Here is a 26,291-nt window from a genome sequence, read left to right as displayed (position 1 = left end):
TTGCCACTTCACTCTCCCTAGATAACTCTCCTCCATGCATACTCCTCTGGGCCTTTGTACCTGCGGTTTCCTTTGTCTTACATTTTTGCAAGGTGAGCTCCTTCCCATCTCAGCCCATATATCACCTCCTCAGAGACGCCTTCTCAGAAGACCCTAGCTAAAACCACCTCTGCCCTCAGCCAGGGCCAATTTATTAGATACTTGCAGTTAATAAATGTTTTCAAAGCCCTTGCTGCTGCTACTGGAAATTATCTTAACTGTGAGTTGACTTTATTGACTGTCTCTTCTTCAATAGAAATGGAGTTCTATGAGAGCAAGGCTGGGGCTGATGCAGGCCTTTACCCCCAAGGACAGGCTGGATCCAGCATGGAGCTTGAGGGACACCAGGTAAATGAATTCAATTTGGAATGCCTGGATGAATGAGGATGTTCTCTGTCCTCTGGGACTTTATCCCTGCTTCCCCTCCCTAAGAACCCCCTTTCTCCTTTTCTTCTCCTGGCTCACTCCTCCACATCTTCAAGTGGGTGCATTCCCCATCACAGCCCTGATCGCTCTGACCAGTACTTTTTTCCCAAGCAAAGGAGTGATCACTCTGGGAGCACAGGTGGCCCCTGAATGGGGACCACAAGGCCCAGGGGGACTCAAATGGGGCCAACCCGTGCTGATCACTCTGCCCGTGCTTCCTCATGACAGCCACAACTGCTCTGGGCTGTCACTGCCAGGAGATGGATCTGTTGTCCCCCTTGGACTAAGAGCTCAGCCCAGGGTGGGGCATAAAGGAGGCATTAGCAGAACAACTGTTGGATGAATAAACACTGTGCGCATACCTGGGAGGGTGGACAGACAGAGGGGGCGAGTCTGGACTCTGCCCAAGGCCCCAGCTTTAAGCGCTAAGTCCTGCCCTCCCCTCCCTGCTCCAGTTCCTGACCTTCTGGCCATCCAGCAGCACGCGGTCTCCCAGGCGCAGGCCCAGTGCACTGAGCATGAGATTGCCTGGGACGTTGTCATAGTTGGGTAGTGTGACCTTGGGGAGGGCGCAGGAGAGTGGCACTGCCTCCTCCAGTAGTGTCCTCAGCTCCTTCGCCACCAATGCTGCCTCTGCCTTGTCCAGGGACATGTCCATGGGGTCTGGGACCACCTCTGCTGGCACCTGTCCCTTCCGGTTCTGCGGACCAACAGGAAGAGAGGGGGAGAAAACTCAGTGGTGGTAGGCTGCCCTCCCACTGAGGCCACGCCCCCAGGGACCCTGGGTCAAGGTGAAGCAGAGGTGGGAGTAAAGTCATGCCCTGAGCCAACATGGAAACAGGACGGGATGGGGCATTAAGGTTCAGACCACGGTCCCCAGGGAAGTCAACCCCTGAGACCTCAGCCTGGGGATGTCAAGTATGGAGCCAACGGGGAATGAAGGTCCCACTTCAGTGCTGTAGGTCATGCCTTCAGGGCCAAGATCCCAAGCCCAGAACTGGGGCCATGGAAAGACAAACACAGAAAATGGGCTGTTGTGGTACCAGGTCAAGGGTCTGACTGGGCCAATGGGGAATGAGAGCTTCAAGAAAGCCAAATGGTCCTGCCCCCCTCCCATCCTCTGCAGAGGCCTGATGGCTGGAAAGGGATTGAGAAGGAAGGTAACAGGACTGGGCCAGGGTGGCAGTACCCGAAGCGCCGGGTTGGCGCCGTGTTCCAGCAAACATTTGGCCGCGCCCAGGCACAGGTTGGAGGCAGCGATGTGCAGGGCTGAACCGTGGTTGAAGTCACTGCACGTGGAGTTCACCACTGGGAAGTGGGTGAGAGGAGAGTTCCGAGTGAGCGCCCTCGGCACCCAGCCCTTTGGCTGCTGCCTTCCAGTCTCCGGAAGTCCATCTTTTCATCTCTCTCTTAACCCGCAGACTCCAGTGCCTCCCGCAGCCTAGGACAGAGCCCCGCCCCTCCTCGGCCACACCCCTCCCGACTAGCTCCTGCCAGGTCCCAGTGGCGTTAAGGATCACTGAGCCCCATATCCCGAGCCTCCCGACTCCCATCCTGGCTTCCCAAGCGAGGCCCATTAGTCGTCTTCCCACCCTTCTTCACTCCCTACATCTGAGCACCCTCCTCCTGCTTCCAGACCTCCTTCCTCATCTGGGCCCTGCCCGCTCCCAGTCCGGCCCCTCCTCCTCACCTCGTGGCCGCGCACCCTTCAGCAGCACCCGCACGAGATCGGGCACGTCGAAATAAGCGGCGTAGTGAAGCGCGTTCATGTTAGTCCAGCGGCTACGCAGGGTCACGTCTGCACCCAGAGCCAGCAACTGCTGCGAGAGGCGCACCGCCGCCGCGGGGTCCCCTGCGCGACAGCCCAGGTCAGCTTGGATTCCCTCCTCCAGAGAGGGGGGCCAGGGCCAAGGGGCAGACCCTGGGCCTCAGGAACTGCACTTTGGGATCCTAGGCTGTGGGCTCAGGATGGAGGTCGGAGGGCTGGAGTTCTGAGAGTGTCGGGCGTGGGAGCCTAGGTTTGGGGGTTCATGGTTTGGGGGCTTAGGACCCTCACCGACTCCGTGGGCCCCAGCCTTGCACGCATAATGGAGCAGTGTCATGTCGGTCAGCCCATCGCGATCATTCACATGGCAGCCTCGACGCAGAATCTAAGAGTACCGGGTACCAGGGAGGGTTACCCAAACACGTGAGGGACCCCTTCCTCTCCTCCAGCGCATCACCAGTGTCCTTACCTCATTGCCAATGACGTCGATCTTGTGTTGGACTTGGGGCACCCACTGACGCACGATGGCGAACAGCTCAGGGATGGTGGTCTGGGGGTCAAACAGAATCTCCTGGCAGGCAGGGTCGTTGGGGTCGAAGAAGGTGAAGGCTGGGGTGGTGAGAGGTCCAAGGTCACCCCCAGGCAACCTGACCCCCCCTCCTTCCACCCTGAGATAGAGTAGCCCTAGGTCTTTGTCTTTAAGACCTCCTAAGGCAGGGTCTCACACTGGTGGCCTGTGGGCCCTGGGCATTTTCTGTGTGGCCAGCATGAAGTTTCAAAATGAAGAGGTTTCACATAAAAATTAGGATACCCTCTGTGTTTTGAAAAATTAAAGATCAGGCAATTCCTATATAACAGCCAACTCTACTTCATGAAACAAGAGTGTGACAAGGAGTCTGCATGCCCAAGGGGATTGCTACTGTTCTGGCCCATGGTACCCTGTCAGTCTGGGCATGATTAGGCCAAATCTCCAGAGTAAAGAAAAAATTTTTTAATATTGATTTATTTATTTGGCTGCACCGGGTCTTAGCTGCGGCATGTGGGATCTCTGTTGTAGCAGGGGGTATCTAGATCTAGTTCCCTGACCAAGGATCGAACCCAGGCACCCAGCATTGGGAGCATAAAGTCTTAGCCACTGGATGACTAGGGAAGTCCCAGAGTAAGGAAAACTTAAAAGCCAGAAATCAGCTTTTAAGAAAAATCTCCCCAATTTTTCAGTTACTGTGCAGTCCACATGAAATGTATCCACGGGCAGGATCCAACCTGTGGCCAGCCAGGGGGAAACCCAGAGGAACTTCCATCTCCCTGCTTTAGACTCTGAGGATTGCCCTCTAGTTACGTTCAGCACCCAGCACAGGGCTGGCATGTGGCAGGAACTCAGTGTGTGTTGAATGGATGAGCACATGAATGACCAGATGATACAGAGCTCAGGGAAGTACTGTACAGAGTCTCCAGCAGGCAGCCTGTGTGCTTCTTTAAAACCCCAGCCCTTCTTGGCTGAGATCCCTGCCCTGGCTCCCATCACACTCGAGTACAGATCCAAATTCTCCCTCTGGCCCACAGGCTCTGCACCAACTGGCCTTGTCTGTGCTTTGCTCTCCCCCCTCACTCATTCCCCTGCTTCCGTCCTTTCTATTTGCAGGCAAACTGCTGTCTCAGGGCTTTGTGCTTGGTGTTTTTCTTGCCAGGGCTAGTCTTCCCTCAGATCTTCTTAAGGCTCCAGAGAGGCCTCCCCAGACCACCCTGGCTAAGTGAGTACCTCTGCCTTTCTCCATCTCTTGCCCTTTTTTAAAAAATTTGGCTGCACCACAGGGAATGTGGGATCTTAGTTCCCCAACCAGGGGTCAAACCCACACCCCCTTCACTGGAAGCACGGAGTCTTAACCGTTGGACCGCCAGGGAAGTCCCTCTTGCCTTTTTAAAAATTTCTTTAAGAATATCACTACTTCGGTACTTCCCCAGCCATCTGCTGGTTAAGACTGCAGAGACCCGGGTTCAATCCCTGGTCAAGGAGCTAAGACCCTGCATGCCTCATGGTGCGGCCAAAAAAAAAAAAAACCACTACTTGTTTACTCCTTTCTCCCTCCTCTTTTCCTCTCTTTCTCTTCTTCCCTCTTTTTCCTTTTTCTCTCTTTCTCACTTGTCCCCCTCACTAGGATATTTCTGTTCTCCCTTATCCCCAAGGCCCTGGCATCCAGGAGATGCTCAGTCTCTGCTGAATTAATGTACACATTTAATGAACACATACATGAGTTTCTCTTGGAGCCCACCTTAGCCCTCTCTCTGGCCTCAACCACATTTTCAGATTCCTTCACCTTCTATGACCAAACCCTCCTTGTTTTACAAGCAGCAGGATTCCTGGGGGTGGGGAACAGACACCCTAGGCTCTTTGACATCCCAGCAGGCCACAGGCCCCAGCCACATTTCCAAAGGAAATTTTCCAGTTTTCCGGGATGGATATCCCGCCCTGGACACCCAGATAATGTTATTTTTCTATCAGACTGAGGGCAACCTGTAGCCTCTCTGAGCCCCCTCTAGTGAGTGACACATGTCCACAGAGGCTATCCCTCTTGCCCTATCCTGCTGGTGCCTACTCTCTGAACTTGGAACCTAGTTGAACGTACAGCTACTGAGGATTCCCAGCCAACATCTAAAAGCCTCCTCCTATACCCAGTTCTGGCTGAGCTCCACTCTCTCTATGCAGTAACCAGAGGGAGCTTTTAAAATTATAAATCAGACCTGCCACTCCCCTGCTTTTAAATACCCATGCCCCCGCCGCCAACTGCTCTCCCCACCATCACATTTAGAATATACCCGAAGTCCTCACAGTAGCCTTGAAGGCCCTTCCCAGATCTAGCCTTTGCCAACCTCTCACTTCAACTCTGATCATACTGCAGCACCATGATTTTCTTTTTGTTCCAAGCTCAGTGCTGCTTCAGGGCTTTTGCATTTGCTGGTTACAGCCTGGAACTCTCTTTTTCCAGCTCTCCTATGGTTGATTCCTCCTCTTGCTCAGTTGTTGCTGTTTAGTCACTCAGTCGTGTCCCAACTCTTTGTGACCCCATGGACTGTAGCCAGCCAGGCTCCTTTGTCCATGGGATTTCCCAGGCAAGAATACTGGGGTGAGTGAGTGACAGTCGCTCAGTCGTGTCCAACTCTTTGCGACCCCATGGACTGGAGCCCACCAGGCTCCCCTGTCCATGGAATTCTTCAGATAAGAATACTGGAGTGGGCTGCCATTTCCTTCTCCAGGAGATCTCCCTGACCCAGGGATTGAACCCACATCTCCTAATTGGCAGGCGGATTCTTTACCACTGAGCCACCAGGGAAGCCGCCTCATGCTCAGGTTTTCCACCTAAATGCTTCCTTGTCAGAAAGACCCATCCTGAATGGTCTATCTCAACGTGCTGCCCCCTAGCCATTCTCTATTACTACATCTCCATCTTTATTTCTTTCATAGCATTCACTCCAATCTGAACTTATCTGATTATTTTTTTTTCTGACCATGCCTCATGGCATGTGAGAGTTACCGGACCAGGGACTGAACTCATGCCCTCTGAAGTAGAAGCGCAAAGTCCTAACCACTGGACCCCCAGGGAAGTCCCTGAACTTATGTGATTTATATATCTGTTACTTGTTTAGTCTCGCCTTCTCTCCTGAGAGCAGAGATCATGCCTGGACTGCTCACCATTAAATCTCCATCTCCCAGCACAAGGTTTGTCACCGAGTATAGTAGTGCTGGTGAATGAGTAGACACTTTCTATTTATCTAAGAGGCCACCTCCCTCTCAGCTCCACAGCTTCCTACCTCAGAACCTTCACTCCTGTGGCCACCTCTCATGGGAGCCCCTTCCCCTTGTTAACCCTCAATCCATCCTTGGGTCTCCCTTGAACGTTATTTCTTCAGGAAAACTGTATCTTAAAAGGCTCTTGCACACTCCTATTCTTGGCAAACACGATTCTCTTCATGTCTTTAATTATGTACTTGTATTTTTGTACTTATTTGTGTGACTATTATTGAGGCCTGGGAATTTTCTTAAGCAAAGACTAGATATGTCTGCCCCCACCTCCTAGGTCCATAGCAGGCTTTCAAAAAATGCTTGTTGAATGACTAAAGGACTGAATGATGTGTCGTGAATCAAATATTAGGTTTATCCCAATTCCATTCTCCAGTGGGTGAATGAATGAATGAATGAAGGGGCGCGGGGATGCAAGGGCCATGACTCCTCCAGACCACCTTCAAATCCTCGGGAGTCCTCCCACCATCTCCACCAGCGGAGTTTTCAGCCAGACCTCCCTGGCCACCCAAGGCTCCAAGCCATATTGCAGGATGGGGAGGGGTGTTACCGTAGTCCTTGGGGAGGGGAGCTGGTGCCGAGGGGTGCACAACAGGCTTCTGCCGGCGCTCCTGGGTGGGGCTGGGGGGCTCTGGGACAGGCTCATCCTCCTCCTCCTCTTCTTCTTCCTCCGCCCTGAGCGGCGGGGCCATGGGGGCAGGATCTGTCTTAGTCATGGTCCTCGGTGGCCCTCGGGGGGCAGGTGCAGAGTTAGGGGTGGGCTTCAGGCAAATCCTGGGGGCAGAGGTCAACTAGAGAGGGTGCCCCACAGTCTCCAGAATCTGAGCCCCCCAAACGCTCCCAGGGCTCCGAGTGGCTCTCACGCCCCCAGCACTGGATTTTGGGCAACCATAGAGATGTCAGCCACCCATCAGAAGACCCTGGTTTGTGGGCCTACGCTCTACCATTTCCCCCAGCCCAGTCCCCCATTCTTCTCCTCCCGCGTCAGGCCCCAGAGTCTAGGCCGCCCCCTCCCCGGGTTTGTTTATCTCAGGATGCAGGATGCTTTGCCCCTCCCCTTCTCCGCGGACCTCCCCTCTACCCGTCTTACCTCGGGTGGATGGGGGTGAAGACCAAAGCTGAAACCGGGGAAACTGGAGTAATGGGGTGTCAGTGTCTGGAGAAGTGATGGGGGAGAAGGAGACAGAGAGAAGGGGATGAGGCCCAGACGCCGACGGGGGGATGGGGGTGGAGAGGGAGGGGCGCTAGCGGCGCATGCGCCTTGTCACCCCCAACCAGGCGCGGGGGCGGAGACCGCGCGAGGCTGTTTGCATTGATGAAAAGGCTGCAGGCAGCAATGGGAAGGGAAGAGACACCGAGAATGGGAAGAAGAAATGGCCACCAAGAAAATGTGAAGCTTGAAGACAGAAGGAGAGAGATGAAGCAATTTTTCAGTTGCTAAGTCCTGGGAAAACGAGCACAGTCCTTCCCGCTGTGACAGCGCCTTCCCCGCAGGCCTGCAAACCAGACCAATTACGGCAGGTCTCTGTGGTAGTGACAGGTGTTTTCTCTCTTTGATGTATCAGACCTGACCTCTTCTCCATGTTTGCCCTAGACAAGTGATGTCTCAGAGGGATGGTTTTGTAGACTCCTATAGTCATTGTCATGGTAATTGTCACAGAGTGCTCCCACTGCACTTACCAGGCCCAGAGAAGTTAAGCCACTTGCCTAAGGGCATAGGGCAAGTAGGTAAAATGGAGCTAAGACTTGAATCCAAGTAGCCCGGCTTAATCACCATGCTACCTGACTTTGGCAGTGTAGGGTTCACATCTGCCAATAGACCCCTCCCCAGAAACGCCTCCAGGAGCCAGCCCAGGATGGCTCCAATCACAGTGGCTTGGCTGTCACACATGACTAGGGCCTGCCCTGTCCACTATGATCTGAACAGAACTGGCTGACTTTTTGCTTTCCACCCCTCATCCTTCTAATGGGCAGGCCCAGTAGCTCCATTCAAGGTATTTCCAAGGTATTTCATCTCTCACCCTCATCCCAGGCCCTGACCCTGGTCCATCCTTCATCCTCTCCCACCTGGACTATGGCAGCAGCCTCTTCCCTGTTCTCTCTGCTCCCCCTAACACCCCAATATGCTGCCACAGGGACCTATTAATACCTATCACATCAGGACCTTCCTAAAGGCATCTGCTTATTGCACCTCACCCCAGATAAAAGCCAATGTCTCAACCTTAGCCCACAAGTCCCATCATCTCGCCAGTCTCCCCTCCTCTCACTCTCCCCGTCACTCACTCCAGTCTAACCACACTGACCTCCTTGTCCCTCCTCACCCCTGGACCTTTGCACTAGCTGTTCCTTCTGCCTGGAATGCTCCTCCCCCAAGTACCTGATCTCCTTTCTCCTCTTTTAGGCTTTCACTTATTGGTGAAAATAAGTGAATAAAATAAGGTCTCTTTTCAATGAGACCTTTTCGGCTCTATCTAACGTTGCCTCCCAACCCCGCCTGCCTTACACACGCACTCACTCCCTTCCCTGCTTCACCATAGCAACACTGCCCTCCTCCAGCTTACACCTTAAATGATGCTGTTAGAATAGGGGCTGTTCTCCCTGGAACATCCAGTCCGCAAGCCTTCCAGGCCAGCTCCTTTTCATCATCCAGGTCTCTGCTCAAACATCATCCAGGTCCCTCCCTCTGCCTGCACCCCGCCCCCCCTACCCCAGCTGCAGCCCATTACATTTTCATTCAGTCTTTATAGCACTTATCACAGTCTGAAATTATATTGTTTATTAGTTCACTATTTCATCTTCTACTCAAGCAGAATTGGAGCACCATGAGGATAGGACTTTTGTCAGCTGTGTTCACTGCTGTATCCCCAGCTTGGCACCAGGCTTGGTAAAGGGTATGAGGGGCTCTTCAGTACCAGTTACAACTCTTCCCCAAGCAAACAATGCTTGTCCTGCTCTGAGAATATTTTACTGACCACAAAGACTGAAGGTGGGTTTGGGACCTGGTACCCAGGGTCATCACTACTGACAGAGTTCTTGGGCCCAGGTCGGTCCTAAAGTTCAAGGAGTTCCTAGCAGGAGGTGGTGGGAGCAGGCCTTTGAGGGAGGCAGTGCTATGCCCCAGGCATGTGGGCCAAGCCCATGTGTGATGTGTCTCTCTTCCTCTGTCTTCTGTCATCTGTCCCACGACATTATCTGTCCTGGTCCTTACGCACTGGGAGTCTGAGTGTCCAGGAGCTCAGGCTTGGCGTCCAGCGTGGGAGGTGCAGGACCGTGGGCAAGGACCACAGCAATGTCAGGCCCTCCACAGATGATGGTGAAGGCTTGGGATTCCTCAGGTCGAGGGAGCTGGGCCATCCCAGGGAAAGAAGTAGTAGAGATGGAGGACACAGGAAGTGAGAGGAGGGGAGGAGGGAAGGAAGTGGGGGCAGGGGGAGAAACCATGAGGAACAGGGAAGTTGAGAGGGGAGGGGGGTGTCAGGAGACAGACAGAGACATGGGCAGAGAGAGGTGAGAACAAGAGAGACATTCAGGAGGGAATGAAGCGGTATGGGAAAAGAGGGACAGAAATGAGGGGGGGACAGAGACATGGAGAGACAGATATGGGGGGGTGGGAGAAATGCAGGGACAGAGAGACAGGGACATGGGTATGGGGCATAGACAAAGAGGCAGATGAAGAGAGACACAGGGAAATGGGGAGATAAATGGGATGACAGAGAGATTGGGGCGGGGGCAGAAAGAAAAAGATGAATGTAGGAGAGAGAAGAAGAGATTGAGAAACAGGGATGGAAGAGGGGCAGGGAAGGCAGAGAGAGACACACTGTCAGCCCAGGGGCCCTGGCAGGCTCCATGAAGAGCCTCAGGCCTGAGTCTGAGTCCTGTGCATGTCCCTCTCCCCTCCCCCACCAGCATGTCCCTCTGGTGCATGGCTGGTTCAGGCCACAGTCTCAAACACAGAGCCTCCAGGGACGGCCACTGCAGCTCTAGCTGACTGCTACCGTCTGGGGGATATGAACCCAGTGCTGCTAGATCTGCTGAGCCCTCGGGAAAGGCCAGAAAATATGTTAAAGCATTACTGAGGCCAAACGAATGGTATCTGTGGGCCAGGTCCCCCCCACTGGCTGTCAGGTGAGGACACCTCAGCTACAGAGGCACCTCAGGGGCTTTCTGAAACTTCTCCCCACCTCCCTTTTCCAATCAGGAACAAGAGCCCTGGGACCTCAAGTTTGCCCCTGGGGTTTTAAGTAGGAAAAAGGCCTGGTCAATTTTTGATTTTTAAAGACATGATCCTCTCCACTTCCCACCCCAGAAAATACTCAGCAGTAAAATACAGGGGCAAAGGGCCTTAGATAGGGTTTGGGAAACTCTAGTATAGAGCTGCAAACCCAAGCTCTATAGGGGCCACGCCCAGAGGTCTCCAACAGGAGCGCACAGGCCTCCTCTGGGGCGGGACAGCTGAGTTTGGATCCTGGCTCTGCAACTTACTGGCTGCCTGGCTTTGGGCAAGTTACACTGTACTTCAATTTTTTCATATGGAAAATAGGGACTGTCAACATCAAGGTCAAGTGAGTTTTCATTAAGTTATTAACTGTGTCTAAAAGAGAGTATGTGTGTATGCTAAGTCGCTTCAGTCCTGTCCAACTGTGTGCCACCCTATGGACTGCAGCCTGCCAGGCTGCCTTGGCCATGGGATTCTCCAGGCAAGAATACTGGAATGTGTTGCCGTCCTGTCCTCCAGGGGATCTTCCCGACCCAGGGATCCAACCCACATCTCTTACTTCTCCTGCATTGGCAGGCAGGTTCTTTACCTCTAGTGCCACTTGGGAAACCCCCTAGAAGAGAACAGGGGCTGCTTAATTATTATTAATAAAGGGAGAAGCCACTACTCAGCTCCCGCCCATAGTTGCTTGGCATTGCCAGATTGATGTTTTTCACGGCAGCGATTTGGAAACCTGGGTGAAATGTGACTTTTCAACTCTGGACTCTAGACGGAAACCCTGGGGCTGTGTGGGCCAGGCGGGGCACTCACCGCACACAGCCGGCCCCAGTGCGCCCGCGCCTGCAGCTGCCGCGCCAGCTGTTCCAGGGCCCGCAGCCGCGCCTGGTGCCGCTCGTGGCGCCGCTGGAGCCTCCGCACCCGCCGCTGCAGCGCGCCCAGCGCCGCGCCCAACCCGGCCCAGGGGTGCTGGGCCGATGCTCCAGGGTGCGGCCCCGCGGGAGCCAGCGGAAGCGACAGAGGCGTCAGGAACACGGTGGCTGGAGCCTCGGGGGCCCCGGAGGCTGGGCCCAGCACCAGGAGCTGTATGGGCCCAGGGGCCGGGACGGCAGGGCCTGGGGCCAAGGATGGGGTCGCCTGCAGAGGCGGAGGCACGACAGGTTTCTCCGTGCTTCGGGAACTCTGCTGCCTCTGGAAAACAAGGCGCGGGGTGGAGGACATCAGGGCCAAACTCCAAGGGAAAATTCCTCAGGGAGGGAAGGCTGGGGATCCGACTCCAGCTACCGGGCTTCCCCAGCTCACCTGGGCGGGCGGCGCTCTGGAGAAGATGGAGGGCACGGCGTCCGGCCGCAGGTAGCGCACGCCCCAGCGCCACTGGAAGCAAGAGGGGGCGAAGTGCTCGCTGCACAGGTGCTGGTGGCAGCTGGGCACCCAGTGCTCACGGCCCATGTGTCTCAGCCAGGCCTGCAGCCGGGGGCCATCCTTCAGCGGGAACCTGCCAGCGGGGCGAGGTCTGCGATATCAGGTCCAACCCCCGCCCCCGGCAACCGCCAGCAGGCGCACACCCAGAGAGCCCTGAGCGCCAAACCTCTGCCTCCCCGGGCCAGAGTCTGGCCCTGCCTCCCAACCGGGGGTGTGGGGGTGGTGGTGGGGTGTGTGTGTGTGTGTGGTGTGTGTGTGTGTGTGTGTGTGTGTGTGTGTGGTGTGTGTGTGTGTGTGTGTGTGTGTGTGTGTGTGTGTGTGTTAGTCGCTCAGTCCCCTCCGACTCTTACAGAGTGTGTGTGTGTTTTGCTCTGTCCTGTCCGACTCTTTGCCCTCTGGCCAGGATTGTAGCCCTCCGGCCAGGCTCCTCTGTCCATGGGATTCTCCAGGCAATACTGGAGTGGGTAGCCACGCCCTCCTCTAGGGACCTTCCCCACCAGAGATGGAACCTGGGTTTCCAGACTCTTTACCATCTGAATCACTAGGGAAGCCCATCTCTGCCTCTACCCATATCTAATTTTTTGGCTCCATCTTGTGGTTCAGCTGGTAAAGAATCCGCCTGCAATGTGGCAGACCTGGGTTCGATCCCTGGGTTGGGAAGATCCCCTGGAGAAGGGAAAGGCTACCCATTGCAGTATTCTGGTCTGGAGAATTCCATGGACTATATAGTTCATGGGGTCGCAAAGAGTCTGACACAACTAAGCGACTTTCACTTTCATCTTTTAAACATCCAGCATCAGCCCACCTCTCCCACATCCGTTGTCTATCCCCCAAAGCCTCCGATATCCCTCCTGGTCTCTCTTCCATGGCCATTCTCCCTTTCCCACTAACCTGTTCCTCCACAGGAATCCAAGGGAGCAGTTAACAAAATCGGACAAATCTAGAATGTGGGAGAGCCTATGTTCATGGGGCTAGGGGGTGGGGTTATAGATTAAAGGGGATTTAAGAAACATCAACACAAAGGCAGATCCGGGCTTCCTCTGCAACCAACCATTCTGTAAAAAGACATTTTAATCCAGTTTGGGGAAACTAAACATGAATTGGTTATTAGATAATTGTAAGAAGTTAATTTTGCTAGGTGTGATCATTACACTGACTTAAGCTTCTAAAATAGTCATCTGTTGGAAAAATACTCTGAAATATTTATGAATAAAAGACTGGAATTTACTTTAAAATACTGCATTAAAGATGTACGTGGGAGGAAGGTAGAAGAAAAAGATTAGTGAAATGTTGACTACTGGTGTAACTGAGTGATAGATACATGAGGATTCATTTAAACAAACACTATTTTTTGTGTATGCTTGAAAACATGTCAAAAAGTTTTTAAATAACAACAAAAAATTACCTGATTAAAAAATGGGCAAAGGGCTTGAATAGACTCTAAAGAAGATACAAATGGCAACCAGCATATGAAAAGATGTTCAACATCATTTATCATTAGGAAAATGCCAATCGAAACCACAAGATATTGCCTCATAACCATTAGAATGACTACTATATTAAAAAAAAAGAAGAAAATAACAAGTGTTGACAAGGATATAAAGAATCTGGAACCCTGTGCGCTGTTGGGAATGTAAAGTGGAGCAGCCTCTATGAAAAGCAGTATGGTAGTTCCTCAAAAAACTGAAAACCGTACCACCATATGATCCAAATCCCACTTCTGGATATAGACCCCCGAAAAAACTTCAAAGCAGGGTCTCAAAGAGATATTTGCACACTCATGTTCATAACAGCATTATTTAAAATAGCCAGGAGGTGGAAGAATCCCAAGGGTCCATCAGCAAATGAATATATTAACAAAAGGTGGAATATATATATACACACACATAAACACACACATATACATACACAATATATATATATATACAGTGTGTGTGTGTGTATATATACACACACACACACACAATGAAATATTACTCAGCCTTAAAAAGGAAAGAAATTCTGGGACTTTCCTGGCAGCCCAGTGGTTAAAACTCTACGCTTCCACTGCAGGGGGCATGGGTTCTATCTCTAGTCAGGGAACTAAGATCCCACATGCTGGGCAGTGCAGTCAAAGAAAAAAGAAGGAAAGAAATTCTGACACATGCTATATAACATGGATGAACCTTGAGTACATTATGGTAAGTGAAATAAACCAGTCACAAAAAAAAAATCCTAATACTATATGATTCCACAATACTTTCTAGAACCAACATCAAAACAGATGTCCTTTTCATCATAGCGGAATGGAATGCAAAAGTAGGAAGTCAAGAGATACCTGGAGTAACTGGCAAGTTTGACCTTGGAGTACAAAATGAAGCAGGCCAAAGGCTAACAGAGTTTTGCCAAGAGAACACACTGGTCATAGCAAACACCCTCTTCCAACAACACAAGAGATGACTCTAGACATGGACATCACCAGATGGTCAATACCAAAATCAGACTGACTATATTCTTTGCAGCTGAAGATGGAAAAGCTCTTATACAGTCAGCAAAAACAAAATCGGGAGCTGACTGTGGCTCAGATCATGAGCCCTTGATTGCAAAATTAAGACTTAAATGAAGGAAGTAGGGAAAACCACTAGGCCATTCCTGTATGACCTAAGTCAAATCCCTTATGATTATTCGGGCTTCCCTGATAGCTCAGTTGGTAAAGAATCCACCTGCAATGCAGGAGACCCCAGTTGGATTCCTGGGTCGGGAAGATCTGCTGGAGAAGGGATAGGCTACCCACTCCAATATTGTTGGGCTTCCCTTGTGGCTCACCTGCTAAAGAATCTGCCTGCAATGCAGGAGATCTGAGTTCGATCCCTGGGTTGGGAAGATCCGCTGGAGAAGGGAACGGCTACTCAGGGAACGGCTACCCACTCCAGTATTCTGGCTTGGAGAATTCCATGGACTGTATAGTCCATGGGGTCACAAAGAGTCAGACACACTGAGAGACTTTCACTTTCACTATGATTATTCAGTGGAAGTGATAAATAGATTCAAGGGGTTAGATCTGATAGAGTGCCTGAAGAACTATGGATATGGATGGAGGTTCGTAACACTGTACAGGAGGCAGTGACCAAAACCACCCCCAAGAAAAAGAAAAGCAAGGAGGCAAAATGGTTGTCTGAGGAGGCCTTACAAATAGCTGAGAAAAGAAGAGAAGTGAAAGGCAAAGGAGAAAGGAAAAGATATACCTATTTGAATGCAGAGCTCCAAAGAATAGCAAGGAGAGATAAGAAAGTCTTAAGTGAACCATGCAAAGAAATAAGAGGAAAACAATACAATGGGAAAGACTAGAGATCTCTTCAAGAAAATTAGATATATCAAGGGAATATTTCATGCAAAGATGGGCACAATAAAAGACAGAAACAGCAAGGACTTAACAGAATGAAATGATATTAAGAAGAGGTGGTAAGAATACACAGAAGAACTGTACATAAAAGGTCTTAATGACCCAGATAACCACGATGTTGTGGTGACTCACCTAAAGCCAGACATCCTGGAATGTGAAGTCAAGTGGGCCTTAGGAAGCATTACTATGAACAAAGCTACAGGAGGTGATGGAATTCCAGATGAGCTATTTCAAATCCTAAAAGATGATGCTGTTAAAGTGCTGCACTCCATATGCCAGCAAACTTGGAAAACTCAGCAGTGACCACAGCACTGGAAAAGGTCAGTTTTCATTCCAATCCCAAAGAAGGGCAATACCAAAGAATGTTCAAACAATGGCACAATTGTGTTCATTTCGCATGCTAGAAAAGTAATGCTCAAGATCCTTCAAGCTAGGCTTCAATGGTACGTGAACCAGGAACTTCCAGATGTACAAGCTGGATCTAGAAAAGGGAGAGGAACCAGAGATCAAATTGTCAACATCTGCTGGATCATCGAAAAAGCAAGAGAGTTCCAGACAAACATCTACTTCTGCTTCACTGACTACACTATAGCCTTTGACTGTGTGGAAAATTCTTCAAGAGATGGAATACCATAGTGAAGGACAGGCCTGGCGTGTTGTAGTCCATTGGGTCGCCAAGAGTTGGATACAACTAAGCAACTAAACAACAACTTATCTGTCTCCTGAGAAACCTGTATGCAGGTCAAGAAGTAACAGTTAGAACCAGACCTGGAACAATGGACTACTTCAAAATTGAGACAGGAGTACAACAAGGCTGTATACTGTCACCTTGCTTATTTAACTTATATGCAGAGTGCATCATGCGAAATGCTGGACGAGATGAATCATAAGCTGGAATCAAGATTGCTGAGAGAAATATCAACGACCTCAGATATGCAGATGATACCACTCTAATAAGAGAAAGGGATAAAGGTTAAAGAGAACAGTGAAAAAGCTGGCTTACAACGCAACATTCGGCCTTAGCTCTTTCCGTCGCGCCAGTCTCCCGGTCATTCTTCTGGTGGCGATAGCTGCGGCCATGGCTGGGATGTTGCGAGGGGGTCTCCTACCCCAGGCGGGCCGGCTGCCCACCCACCAGATTATCCGCTATGGCTCCAAGGCTGTTACCCGCCACCGTTGTGTGATGCACTTTGAGCGGCAGAAGCTGATGGCTGTGACTGAGTATATTGCCCCCAAACCTCTTGTCAACCAAAGATGCCTGCCGCCCCCTCCCAGCCCCCCGCAGGAGGAGACAGGCCTCATCCGGCTCCTCTGTCGGGAGATAGCCGCAGTTTTCTGAGACAACTGAATGATAGCTGTCTGCCAGAACGTGGCTATGAGCGCGGAGGACAAGCTTCTCCTGCGGCACCAGCTGCAGAAGCACAAGATCCTGATTAAGGTCTTCCCCAATCAGATCCGAAAGCCCTTCCTGGAGGATTCCAAATACCAAAACCTGCTGCCCCTTTTCGTGGGGCACAACTTGCTGCTGGTCAGTGAAGAACCCAAGGTCAAGCAGATGGTGCGAATCTTTAAGAGTATGCCTTTCCTGCCGCTGCTGGGTGGCTGCATTGACGACACCATCCTCAGCAGGCAGGGCTTCATCAACTACTCCAAGCTCCCTAGCCTAGCCCTGGCACTGGGGGAGCTGGTAGGAGGGCTCGCCCTCCTCACAGCCCGGACCCACTCCCTGCTTCAGCACCACCCCCTCCAGCTGACTGCCCTGCTGGATCAGTACACCAGACAGCAGCACGAGGGGGACCCCGTCGTGCCAGCCAGCGCGCAGCCGGATCCTCCCAACCCTGTTCAGGACTCATAGCCAGCCTCCTGTACCCAGCCTGCCCATAAATACACTCTGCCCTGTTGGCTGTCGGAGACATGGGGAACTTAGGGTGGGGAGCGGCGTTGTTACCTGGCTTTTACTGACAGTGATCTCAGTACATGGCCACCCAGAGATGTAGGGGAATTCCATTTCAGAATGGAGGCTTGTAATCACTATCTTTGTTCCTAGTTTTCCTAACTTGGGACCTGATAGGAGCCATCTCTTTCCGTTTTCCAGGTCCAAAGCGGAGAAGTCCTGTCTTCTGTGTTCACTGCGCCTTGCTGCACATGCCTCCCAGCCTAGCCCCTTGTGGCTCCTACGTGCCAGAAGAGCTCAACTGAGTAGTTAATTGTGCTGAGAGTGGCATCTGTTGAGAGCCTGCTGTGCCAGGCTCACTGCTAACCACTTTACATGTGCTAGTTCCTTGATTTCTCACACATTATCTCCATTTCGCAGAGAGGAAGACTGTGGGGAAAAGAAGTTAAATAGCCTGTGAAAGGTCATGCTGTTAGTAAGAGGCACACAGGGCCTGAACCAGGCTCTTTGCAGCTGTAAAGATGCTCCCCTGGTTTTCTACATTAGAGCTTTCTCATTAGGGTCCCAAGAGTGCTTTGAGTGTTAATTCTGTACCCTCAGGGTGTGTCATGTCATGGGAAGGTTGGGAGCACTGCTTTATGATAAAGTGAAATACATTTAAAAAAAAACACGCAACATTCAAAAAATTAAGATCATGGCATCTGGTCCCATCACTTCATGGCAAATAGAAGGGGGAAAAGTGAAAGTAGTGGCAGATTTTATTTTCCTGGGCTCCAACATCACTGCAGACAGTGGCTTCAGCCATGATATTAAAAGGCGCTTGCTCCTTGGAAGGAAGGCTATGACAAACCCTAGACAGCATATTAAAAAGCAAAGACATCACTTTGCTGACAAATGTCTACATAGTCAAAGCTATGGTTTTTCCAGTAGTCATGTATGGATGTGAGAGTTGGACCATAAAGAATGCTGAGTGCTGAAGAATTGATACTTTCGAATTGTGGTGCTGGAGAAGACTCTTGAGAATCCCTTGGACAGCAAGGAGATCAAACCAGTCAGTCCTAAAGGAAATCAACCCTGAATATTCACTGGAAGGACTGACGCTGAAGCTCCAATACTTTGGCCACTGACGTGAAGAGCCAGAACTCTTCCAACTCTTTTTACAACTCACTGGAAAAGACCCTGATGCTGGGAAAGGTTGAAGGCAAAAGGAGGAGGGTGCAGCAGAGGATGAGATGGTTAGATAGCTTCACCAGTGCAATAAACACAAATCTAAGCAAACTCCAGGAGATAGTGAAGGAGAGAGACGCCTGTTGTGCCACCATCCATAGGGTCACCAAGAGTCCAACACGACTTAGAGACTGAACAACAACAAATATGATTCCACTTATATGGGGTATCTAAAGTAATCAAACTCATAGCAACAGAAAGTAGAATGGTGTTGCCAGGGGCTGGGAGAGGAGTAGGGAAATTGGCAGTTCTCATTCAATGGGTTTCAGTTTTGCAAGATCAAAGAATCTGGAGATTGGCTGCCCAACGATGTGAATATGTTTCATATTAATACTACTGAACTTAAAAATGGTTAAGATGGTAGATTTTATGTGTATTTTACCACAATTAAAACTTTAAGCAATTTTAATTTTTTTTTAATGAACTAAATTAAAAATGAACTAAATAAAACTCCCAGTGGGAGTGGGTGGGGATTATCTGATAAGGCACCCATTACAGGCCCTACTACTTGTGTCTTTTAAAAGTAGTGCCACCTGTCAACTGGTGTCATAGTCCCCAATGTCTCCTTCTGTCCTCTTTTATAGTGATACACTCTATTTAGACCTGGGCTCAAGACTGTCCACAATAAAGACCTCATTTCCCAGCTTCATTTGCAGCTGGGGTGGCCCCATCTTTAAGCTCTGGCCAGCTGATCCCATGGCAGCTGCCAGAAATTATGAGGTTTAAAATAAAAGGTTTATTTTAAGCTGCTAAATGTTATGAAGCATTAGATAACTAATAGTCATCTACATCTCCCCTTCACAAAGTCTTCCACAAGGTGACATTATTTACTTAATATTTTTCTTAAAACTGAACAGTTTTATAAGTTAGAGGAGAAATATCATATGACATCCCTTATATGTGGAATCTAAAAAGAAATGATACAAAATGAACTTACTCACAAAACAGAAAGAGAATGAACTTATGGTTGCCTGTACACACTGCTATATTTAAAATGGATAACCAACAAGAATTTACTGCATAGCCCAGGGAACTCTGCTCAATGTTATGTGACAGCCTGGATGGGAGGGGAGTTTGGGGGAGGATGGATACATGGATAGGTGTGGCTGAGCCCCTTAACTGTTCACCTGAAACAATCACAACATTGTTAATTGGTGACACCCCAATACAAAATAACAAGTTTTTAAAAAGTTGACCAATTTTAATTATTAAACAAAGATACCTAAAAGAACTTTTAGGTATCTTTAAACCACAATTGAAGATGGAAAATCAGTATCAATTCCATAAATAGGAGTTAACCATAAAAACACCTGGATATCTTTACAGGCTGAGGGCTATAAGGTCTGTACCCTCTTTCTTAAAAAGGAAGAGTAAGGAGTGTTAGAAAGTAGGGGACAGTACCATCCATAGGAGACAAGATAAATAAACTCAAACACATGCACACAAAAAAACACTATGAGTTCTAAAATAAGCTGGAGGCACTGTATGAACTGATGGGCTACTTTTAGCCATATATTATGTGAAAAAAAGGTTTCAAATGGAGTACACCAGCTTTCAGTAATTGTGGTAGGCTGAATAATAGTCCCACAAAAGACATCCTTATCCCAATCCCGGATGCTGTGAATACTGCATTTCATGACAAAAGATGTGATTAAGGATGCTGAGACGGGGAAATTATCGGAGATCATCTGGGTTGGTCCTCCATGCAATCACAAGTGGTTTTTTTTGTTTTTAATTTTTTGGCATAACACATGGCATGTGGGATCTTAGTTCCCTGACTAGGGATCGAACCCCTGTCCCCTGCAGTGGAAGCACAGAGTCTTAACCACTGGACTGCCAGGGAAGTCCTGCAAGTATTCTTCTAAGAGGGAAGTGGAAGAATATATTATTACCACAGACAAAAGAGGAGAAGGCAGTGTCACCACAGAGGCAGAGACTGGGGTGGGTGGCCACAAGCCAAGAAATGCCTGTGGACACCAGAAACTGGAAGATCGAGGAACAGATTTTCTCCTAGAGCTTCCTGGGGAATGCAGCCTTGCTGACACCTTGATTTTGGCCCAGTAAAACCGACCTGGATTGTGAGAGCATAATTCCTATTGTTTTAAGCCACCAGGAGTTTGAAACAGCAGCCACAGGAAACTAACCAACATACACTGTATTTGCATAAGGAAACACTGGGAAAGCCACATAAGAAGCTAAAGAGGCCACCTGTGGGGAGGAGGTGGACTGGATGGACAGAGGTTGGTGGTGGGGTGCAGAGCAAGACTCCTCAGGCAAAAGGCAGACAGTGCTGGGTAGCTGGTGAAAGAGGACTAAGGGCTGACTCAGAGGGGAGCCATGGCAGCCAGAGAGAAGAACCCCAGGGCACAGAGCCAGGAACTCTGGCTGCTGCACTCCCCTCAGCCTCCATCTGAGATCCAGCTGCTCTCACCAGCCTCATTCTGCCTGGACATGAAATCCCCCAGTAATAGCACAACCCACCTGCTCCTGGGCGGAGACTGCCAAAGGATTATTCCATATCCACTCTCTGCTTCTTCCTTACTAACAAACTCCAACTTTTTTGAGGCCATAATGTGCCCTGTTAAATGACTGTTTCCTGGGTTCCTTTGCCATAGTGGGGCCATGCAATTAAGTCCTGGCCAATGAATATTTTCATGTTGGGTGAGACACCTGAGATGGTACCTTAAAGTGGAAGCAATCTCAAATGGAATCAGAAGCAGCTAAAGGGGCAAAGGAGGAAAAGAATATCATTAAAAAACCTCTTCCTAATTTGGTCTTATATTTATTCTCTTTTGTCCCCTCTGGATAGCAACATCTATAATAGGAAATGTCCCTCTCTAAAAATCTACCGTAAGTGGACAGCCCATCTTTTTTTATATATAGAAATATTTTAGTCTTGTTAGCCATTCTATCTAGAGCACTGCTAGTTCTTTTTTTCCTTACTAACAGAATTCAAAATGTCATCATGGTGGTTAAAGGTCTATCAAAAAGACTACATTTCCCAGCAACCTTTGCAGTTGCAATGCCCAATGATGAAGAATCATTGGGCGGGATTTCTGGGAAGGCTTTGTGAAGTGGACCAGCTTGGTTTAGAGTTGAGTCCCTTTTACTCTTCCCCCTTGCCCTTTTCTCCCTACCAGAAATGGTAGGGCATGATGGCTGGGGCACTTGGCAGCTGGAGGATGGATATGAAAGACAGGACCTTCATCCCTGAGGACTGTGGAGCTGCCACATCAGTGCTGGTCTGCCAACCTACCTACTTGCTTTATATGAGAGAAAAACAAACCTTGTGTAAACTGTATTATTGTTCTAAACATTTGCTACCATTCCCCACACAGAGACACATTTCCACTCCACTGACCTGATGCTTGCTATGGACTTGCCAAAGCAGTTAAAGTGACATGGGCCACTTCAAAGTACACAAGTTACCAGGAGCCACTGGGTGACTTCTCCCCACTTTCTCTTTTTCCCCCTCCCACAAGATCAGCAACATTCCACCTAGGGGCAGCTCCTCCAGCCCGAGCCCCTAATTAAGATACAGTAGAGAAATGCCATCAATGGCTTGCCAAGGACATTAGTCTGAGTGAGAAATAAACCTTTGTTGTGGTAAGCTACTGAGTTTCAGTGAGTTTGTTACTGTAGCATAACTTAGCCAGATTGATTCCTACAGACCCCATAATTTGGTTAAGCCACTATTATTTCAGGACTTTGTTAACTGCTAGACAGATGCAATTCATACCTGATAGACATCCCACCCCCATGAGATGACTGTCATTTGTTCCTGTGTGCTGAAAGGGTTGAAAACACAACTAATGAATGTTTCCTTTGGCACAGGAATTTCAAGTTATTTCCCAGTACTTGGCTCATTGTTTCACCTTGTTCCTTCTAGCATCCATGCCCTCTAGAATCTGCTTTGGAGCCTACTTCTCATCAAACTCTTAGCTAAATGGCTTCTGCAAGAGTGATTCAGGGTTGGACCTCGAGGTGGGAATGGGTCAGCCTGTGTGAGGAACAGCCTGGCAGCCACTGGTGGAGATTTCAACAACACAGATGTGAACTGATTTTTTTTTTTTCCCCACACCAAGCAGCTTGTGGAATCTTAATTGCCCAAGCAGGGGTTGATCCCGGGCCCCTGGCAGTGAAAGTGTTGAGTCCTAACCAGTAGACAACCAGGGAATTCCCTGAACTGATTTCTATATGGTCACCTGGCTACTGTGTACAGTCGTTATTGTTCTCATTATTATGTGTGAAGAACTTGGAACAGTACCTGGCCTATAGTAAGTGCTCTCTAAATAAGTTATTACTGTTGTTGCTGTAAGGGAAGCAAGAGTGGAAGTAGGGAGACCAGCAAGCAACTATAACAGCATCTCATTAAGAGACAATGACAGGGACTTCCCTGGTGGTCCAATGGTTGAGACTTCACCTTCCAATCCAAGGGACTTGGGCATGATCCCTGCTCGGGGAGCTGAGCTAAGATCCCACATGCCTCAAAAACAAATCAGAAGCAATATTGTAACAAATTCAATAAAGACTTTACAATGTTCCACATTAAAAAAAAAATCTTAAAAGAGAATGACAGCCTGGACTACACTGTGATCGCAGAGGTGATAAGAAGTAGTCAGACTGGGAACAGTGGTGGGTTTTTTTCCTTTCCTTATTTCCTAATAGTTTAGTGAGGATTCTGTCATCGGCATTTGTAACCGTATTTCCAAACAGTTAGGGGTTTTGTTGTGATTGTTGCAGGATGGGGAGCGTCGGAGGGTAGAGTTGAAGCATGGATTAACTGTATAGACTGGAGGCAGTGGTGCTGAAGAAAAGAGGATCAATTTGTGTCCTCAGTTCGTCCATGACTGACCCTGCACCTTTCCATGAGCTTGGTCAGGGCAGGAACAAGATGTGTCAGTGTCCCTTGTGTCCAGCAGGGGCTTGCTTACTACAGGAGACACTCAAAGTTATTGAATTAATAAATGGTGTCAAGTGGCACCAGTGGTAAAGAGCCCACCTGCCAATGCAGGAGACATAAGAGATGTGGATTGGGCCCTGGGTCAGGAAGATCCTCTGGAGGAGGGCACACAACCCACTCCAGTATTTGTGCCTGGAGAATCCCATGGACAGAGGAGCCTCGCAGGCTACAGTCCATAAATAAGGTCACAAGAGTCTGACACAACTGAAGCAACTTAGCACACACATGCACGTCAGAGTATACATTTTAAAAAGCAAGTCTGGACATATTGATTCAGTTCCAAAGACCACTCTACTCTCCTCCTACCCTGAAACAGGGACCCTCAAAGGATAGCTGGGATGTGGAGTTCCGGGCTTCCTGGGAAGCTCATATGAGACACATTCACCTAATTAACCCAACAAATATTTACTGAGCACCCACTTTGCGCCAGGAACTGTTCGAGCTGATAGAGACACAACAGGGAATACAACAGACAAAAATCCCTGCCTTCATGAAGCTGACGTTTTAATGGAGGAGACAATAAACGGATATATTTGGTTGACCAAAAAGTTTGTTTGGCTTTTTCTATACAATCTTGTGGAAAAACCCAAATGAACTTTTTGGCCAACCCAATATTAAACATGTGGTATGCCAGATAGTGTTAAGGTTCAAGGGAAAAATAAAGCAGGAAGTGAGTAAAGAAAATGCGTACGTACTGTGAGACGGTTATCATTTTACAAAGTAGTGGTCATAAAGGGAAGAACTTTCCATGCAAAGGCCCCGGGGCAACAAAGTGCCTGGCGTGCTAGAGGAACATCAAACAGGCAGTGACACCGGCATGGAGTGAGTAAGGGGCAGGAGAGAAGAGATAAGGCCAGACAGTGGGGATCCAGTGCCTGTAGGGCTTCGTAGGCCTGCTTTCTGCCTGCTCCAGCCTCACCTTCTTGTCTTTTATACAGTCAGGTAGGAGCCAGGGGAGGCATCTAAGCCCTGATCTGACTCAGGGGGTTACCAGTCCCCTGTGACTGCAAGTGGAAAACAGACTGTGAGACAGTCTGTGGGACAAGTCTTTGCAGCTTGTCAAATGGACAGCCTACTAAAATAGTCCAGTAAGGAGGTGTCCAATGCCAGGGTGGGGGCAAAGATGGGGGACAGAAGTGGTCAATTCTGGATAGACTTTAAAGGAAGAGCCTGGACTTCCCTGGTGATCCAATGGTTAAGAATCCACTTGCCAATGCAGAGGATATGGGTTCAACACCTGGTCTGGGAAGATTTCACATGCTTCAGAGCAACTAAGCCTGTGGACCACAACTACTGAGCCCACTCACACAACTACTAAAGCTCCCACACCCTGGCACCTGTGCTCTGCAACAAGAGAAGCCACCACAATGAGAAGCTTGGGTACCACAACTAGAGAGTAGCCCCCACTCACCTCAACTAGGGAAAGCCTGTGTGCAGCAATGAAGGCCCAGTGCAGCCAAAAATAAAAATAAATTAAAAAAAATTTATTTAAAAAGGGAATACCAACAGGATTTGCTGATGGACCAGATGAGGAATGTGTCCTAGCCCATTTAGACTAAGGCCACCAGGGACAAACCTGGAATCTAATAAAGTCAGGTTTATTTACCATGACAATAAGTGAACTGCACACCAGAGGTACTGTGGGGAATTTCATCAAACACAGGAAAATAATTATTATCGGGGTTTGCATGCTAAGTCAGTTCAGTCATATCCAACTCTGCAACGCTAAAGGACTGTAGCCCGCCAGCCTCCTCTGTCCATGGGATTCTCCAGGCAAGAATACGGGAGTGGACTGCTGTGCCCTCCTCCAGGGGATCTTCCTGATCCGGGGATCGAACCCAGGTCTCTTACATATCCTGCATTGACAGTTGGGTTCTTTACCACTAGCACCACCTGGAAAGCCTCATTATTGGGGTTTGAGGGATGGGTAAAGTTTAGATGAAATGTAAGTGAAACAGTGTTTGGATAAGATCAAAGCAGAGCAGAACTGTGCGTAAATGGATCAATATCAGACTTGGATTGCAAAGTGGGCCCAGGGTCTGTCTCCTTGGAAGCAATAAAGTTTGTATAGATGTGAACTACTGTGTCCAGAAATCCCTCACCTGAAGCTCTGAACCTGAACAGTAAATCAAGGCTGCTTCTCTGTGTCACAGCAACCTAACTTCTCCAGGCTTTAAGTAAGATGTTTCATTCCTACTGATGTAATTTCAAACAGCAAAGTTTGTGATAGCCTATGATTTTAGAGAACAAAGCTTCCTAGTAAAAAAGCAGTAGTCGCTTAAACAAGGGAAGTTTTGCTACTTCACATTTGCAGCACGTCCCTGAGAAAATTTTTTTCCTATTAACCCTTCAGCCAGCCTTTTCCATCTCTGTTATCCCACCTAAATAAATTAGAAGGCAGTTTTTTGGGGGTTTGTTTTGTTTTAAAAATTCAAGCTAAGTTTTACTTTCTCAGATGTGAGAAAAAAGAAGTAAAGTTGGTTCTAAGCATTTCTAGCCTGAAAGACAGTAAAGGATGGAAAGCTCTCAGATAGGAAAGCTTATGGTTGGTTCTGGGAGAGACAGTCAGGAGGTCAGTTTCGGATGTTTTGAGTTTGAGGTGCCTCAAGTTCGAGGGGATGGCGAGTGGGCAACGGTAAGCTCTTTCTGAGCCTGGACCAACCTCATTCCTCTACACAGCCCTCCCTTTCCTCCGTTCGCCCCGTTCACTACCTGCAGGTAATCGTCTATCCTTGCTGTATCATACCTTTGCACGTTTAATGAACCGTGTTTAGTGCAAGTGAAACGCGGGGAACACGGTGTCTTCAGCCAGCTAACCCTGCTTCCAAATACCTGCAAGCTGGACCAGGAGCCCAGCGCCGCTGCATTACCCTCGGGCCCCGCCCCACATTGCCCCGCCCCTGGGCCCGCCTCCCTGTAAAGCCCCGCCCCTCGCTTGCGCTCGCTTGTAGAAGCTCACCGGGCGGTTGTCCGCGCCCAGCTGGCCCGCAGTGTTGGAGCAGTTCGGAGCCCGGCAGTACTTGGGCATGGCTGTCCAGCCAGCTGGGTTTTGCCCGGTCTGCAGCCGCACTTTGGTCCTCCTCGCCAGGCGCCGCCGAACCCCGCCCCACCCGCGCGCTGGCCGCCTGCCTCACATGACGGCCCTTGGGTCCCCGTCACACGCT

At 49.5% G+C, this 26,291-nt stretch overlaps 2 protein-coding genes and 1 pseudogene across 6 annotated transcripts in view; 1 reads left to right on the top strand and 2 right to left on the bottom strand.

Moving 5' to 3' along the window:
- The window catches only part of CLIP3 (CAP-Gly domain containing linker protein 3), a 17,407-nt gene extending 6,101 nt beyond the window's left edge, over positions 1 to 11,306 (bottom strand). Inside the window, exons 1-8 of one of the 3 annotated variants that reach the window (XM_081516977.1) lie at positions 11,053 to 11,306; positions 7,117 to 7,182; positions 6,577 to 6,756; positions 2,700 to 2,839; positions 2,522 to 2,615; positions 2,156 to 2,317; positions 1,655 to 1,773; positions 929 to 1,165 (exon numbers count right to left, since the gene is read on the bottom strand). In XM_081516977.1, coding sequence (XP_081373103.1) covers positions 929 to 1,165; positions 1,655 to 1,773; positions 2,156 to 2,317; positions 2,522 to 2,615; positions 2,700 to 2,839; positions 6,577 to 6,742 — 918 coding nt within the window. In that variant the 5' untranslated portion in view covers positions 6,743 to 6,756; positions 7,117 to 7,182; positions 11,053 to 11,306. Of the gene's footprint in view, positions 1 to 928; positions 1,166 to 1,654; positions 1,774 to 2,155; positions 2,318 to 2,521; positions 2,616 to 2,699; positions 2,840 to 6,576; positions 6,801 to 7,116; positions 7,468 to 11,052 lie in introns of those variants that run through there. The other 2 variants (XM_081516978.1, XM_081516976.1) reach the window with 2 other exon arrangements.
- THAP8 (THAP domain containing 8) lies at positions 8,780 to 26,291 on the bottom strand. Of its 2 annotated transcripts, none has more exons than XM_081517085.1 (4): positions 26,073 to 26,291; positions 11,542 to 11,734; positions 11,047 to 11,430; positions 8,780 to 9,371 (listed from the first exon to the last, which is right to left on the bottom strand). In XM_081517085.1, exons 1-4 carry the CDS (start codon positions 26,153 to 26,155, stop codon positions 9,231 to 9,233), a joined length of 801 nt encoding a protein of 266 aa, XP_081373211.1. In that variant the 5' UTR covers positions 26,156 to 26,291; the 3' UTR covers positions 8,780 to 9,230. The 2 variants fall into 2 exon arrangements, with proteins under 2 accessions (XP_081373211.1, XP_081373212.1); XM_081517086.1 differs by having other exon boundaries at positions 8,780 to 9,381; positions 11,159 to 11,430.
- On the top strand, positions 12,721 to 21,318 carry LOC145515760 (large ribosomal subunit protein uL10m pseudogene; annotated as a pseudogene). The gene has a single exon (XR_014060994.1). The product of XR_014060994.1 is annotated as a large ribosomal subunit protein uL10m pseudogene (transcript).

This window comes from Giraffa tippelskirchi, chromosome 7, assembly GCF_054371585.1.
Source record: "Giraffa tippelskirchi isolate mGirTip1 chromosome 7, T2T-mGirTip1v1.2.pri, whole genome shotgun sequence".
Classification (NCBI taxonomy): Eukaryota; Metazoa; Chordata; class Mammalia; order Artiodactyla; family Giraffidae; genus Giraffa; species Giraffa tippelskirchi.
This window is presented reverse-complemented; position numbering and strand designations above follow the sequence as displayed.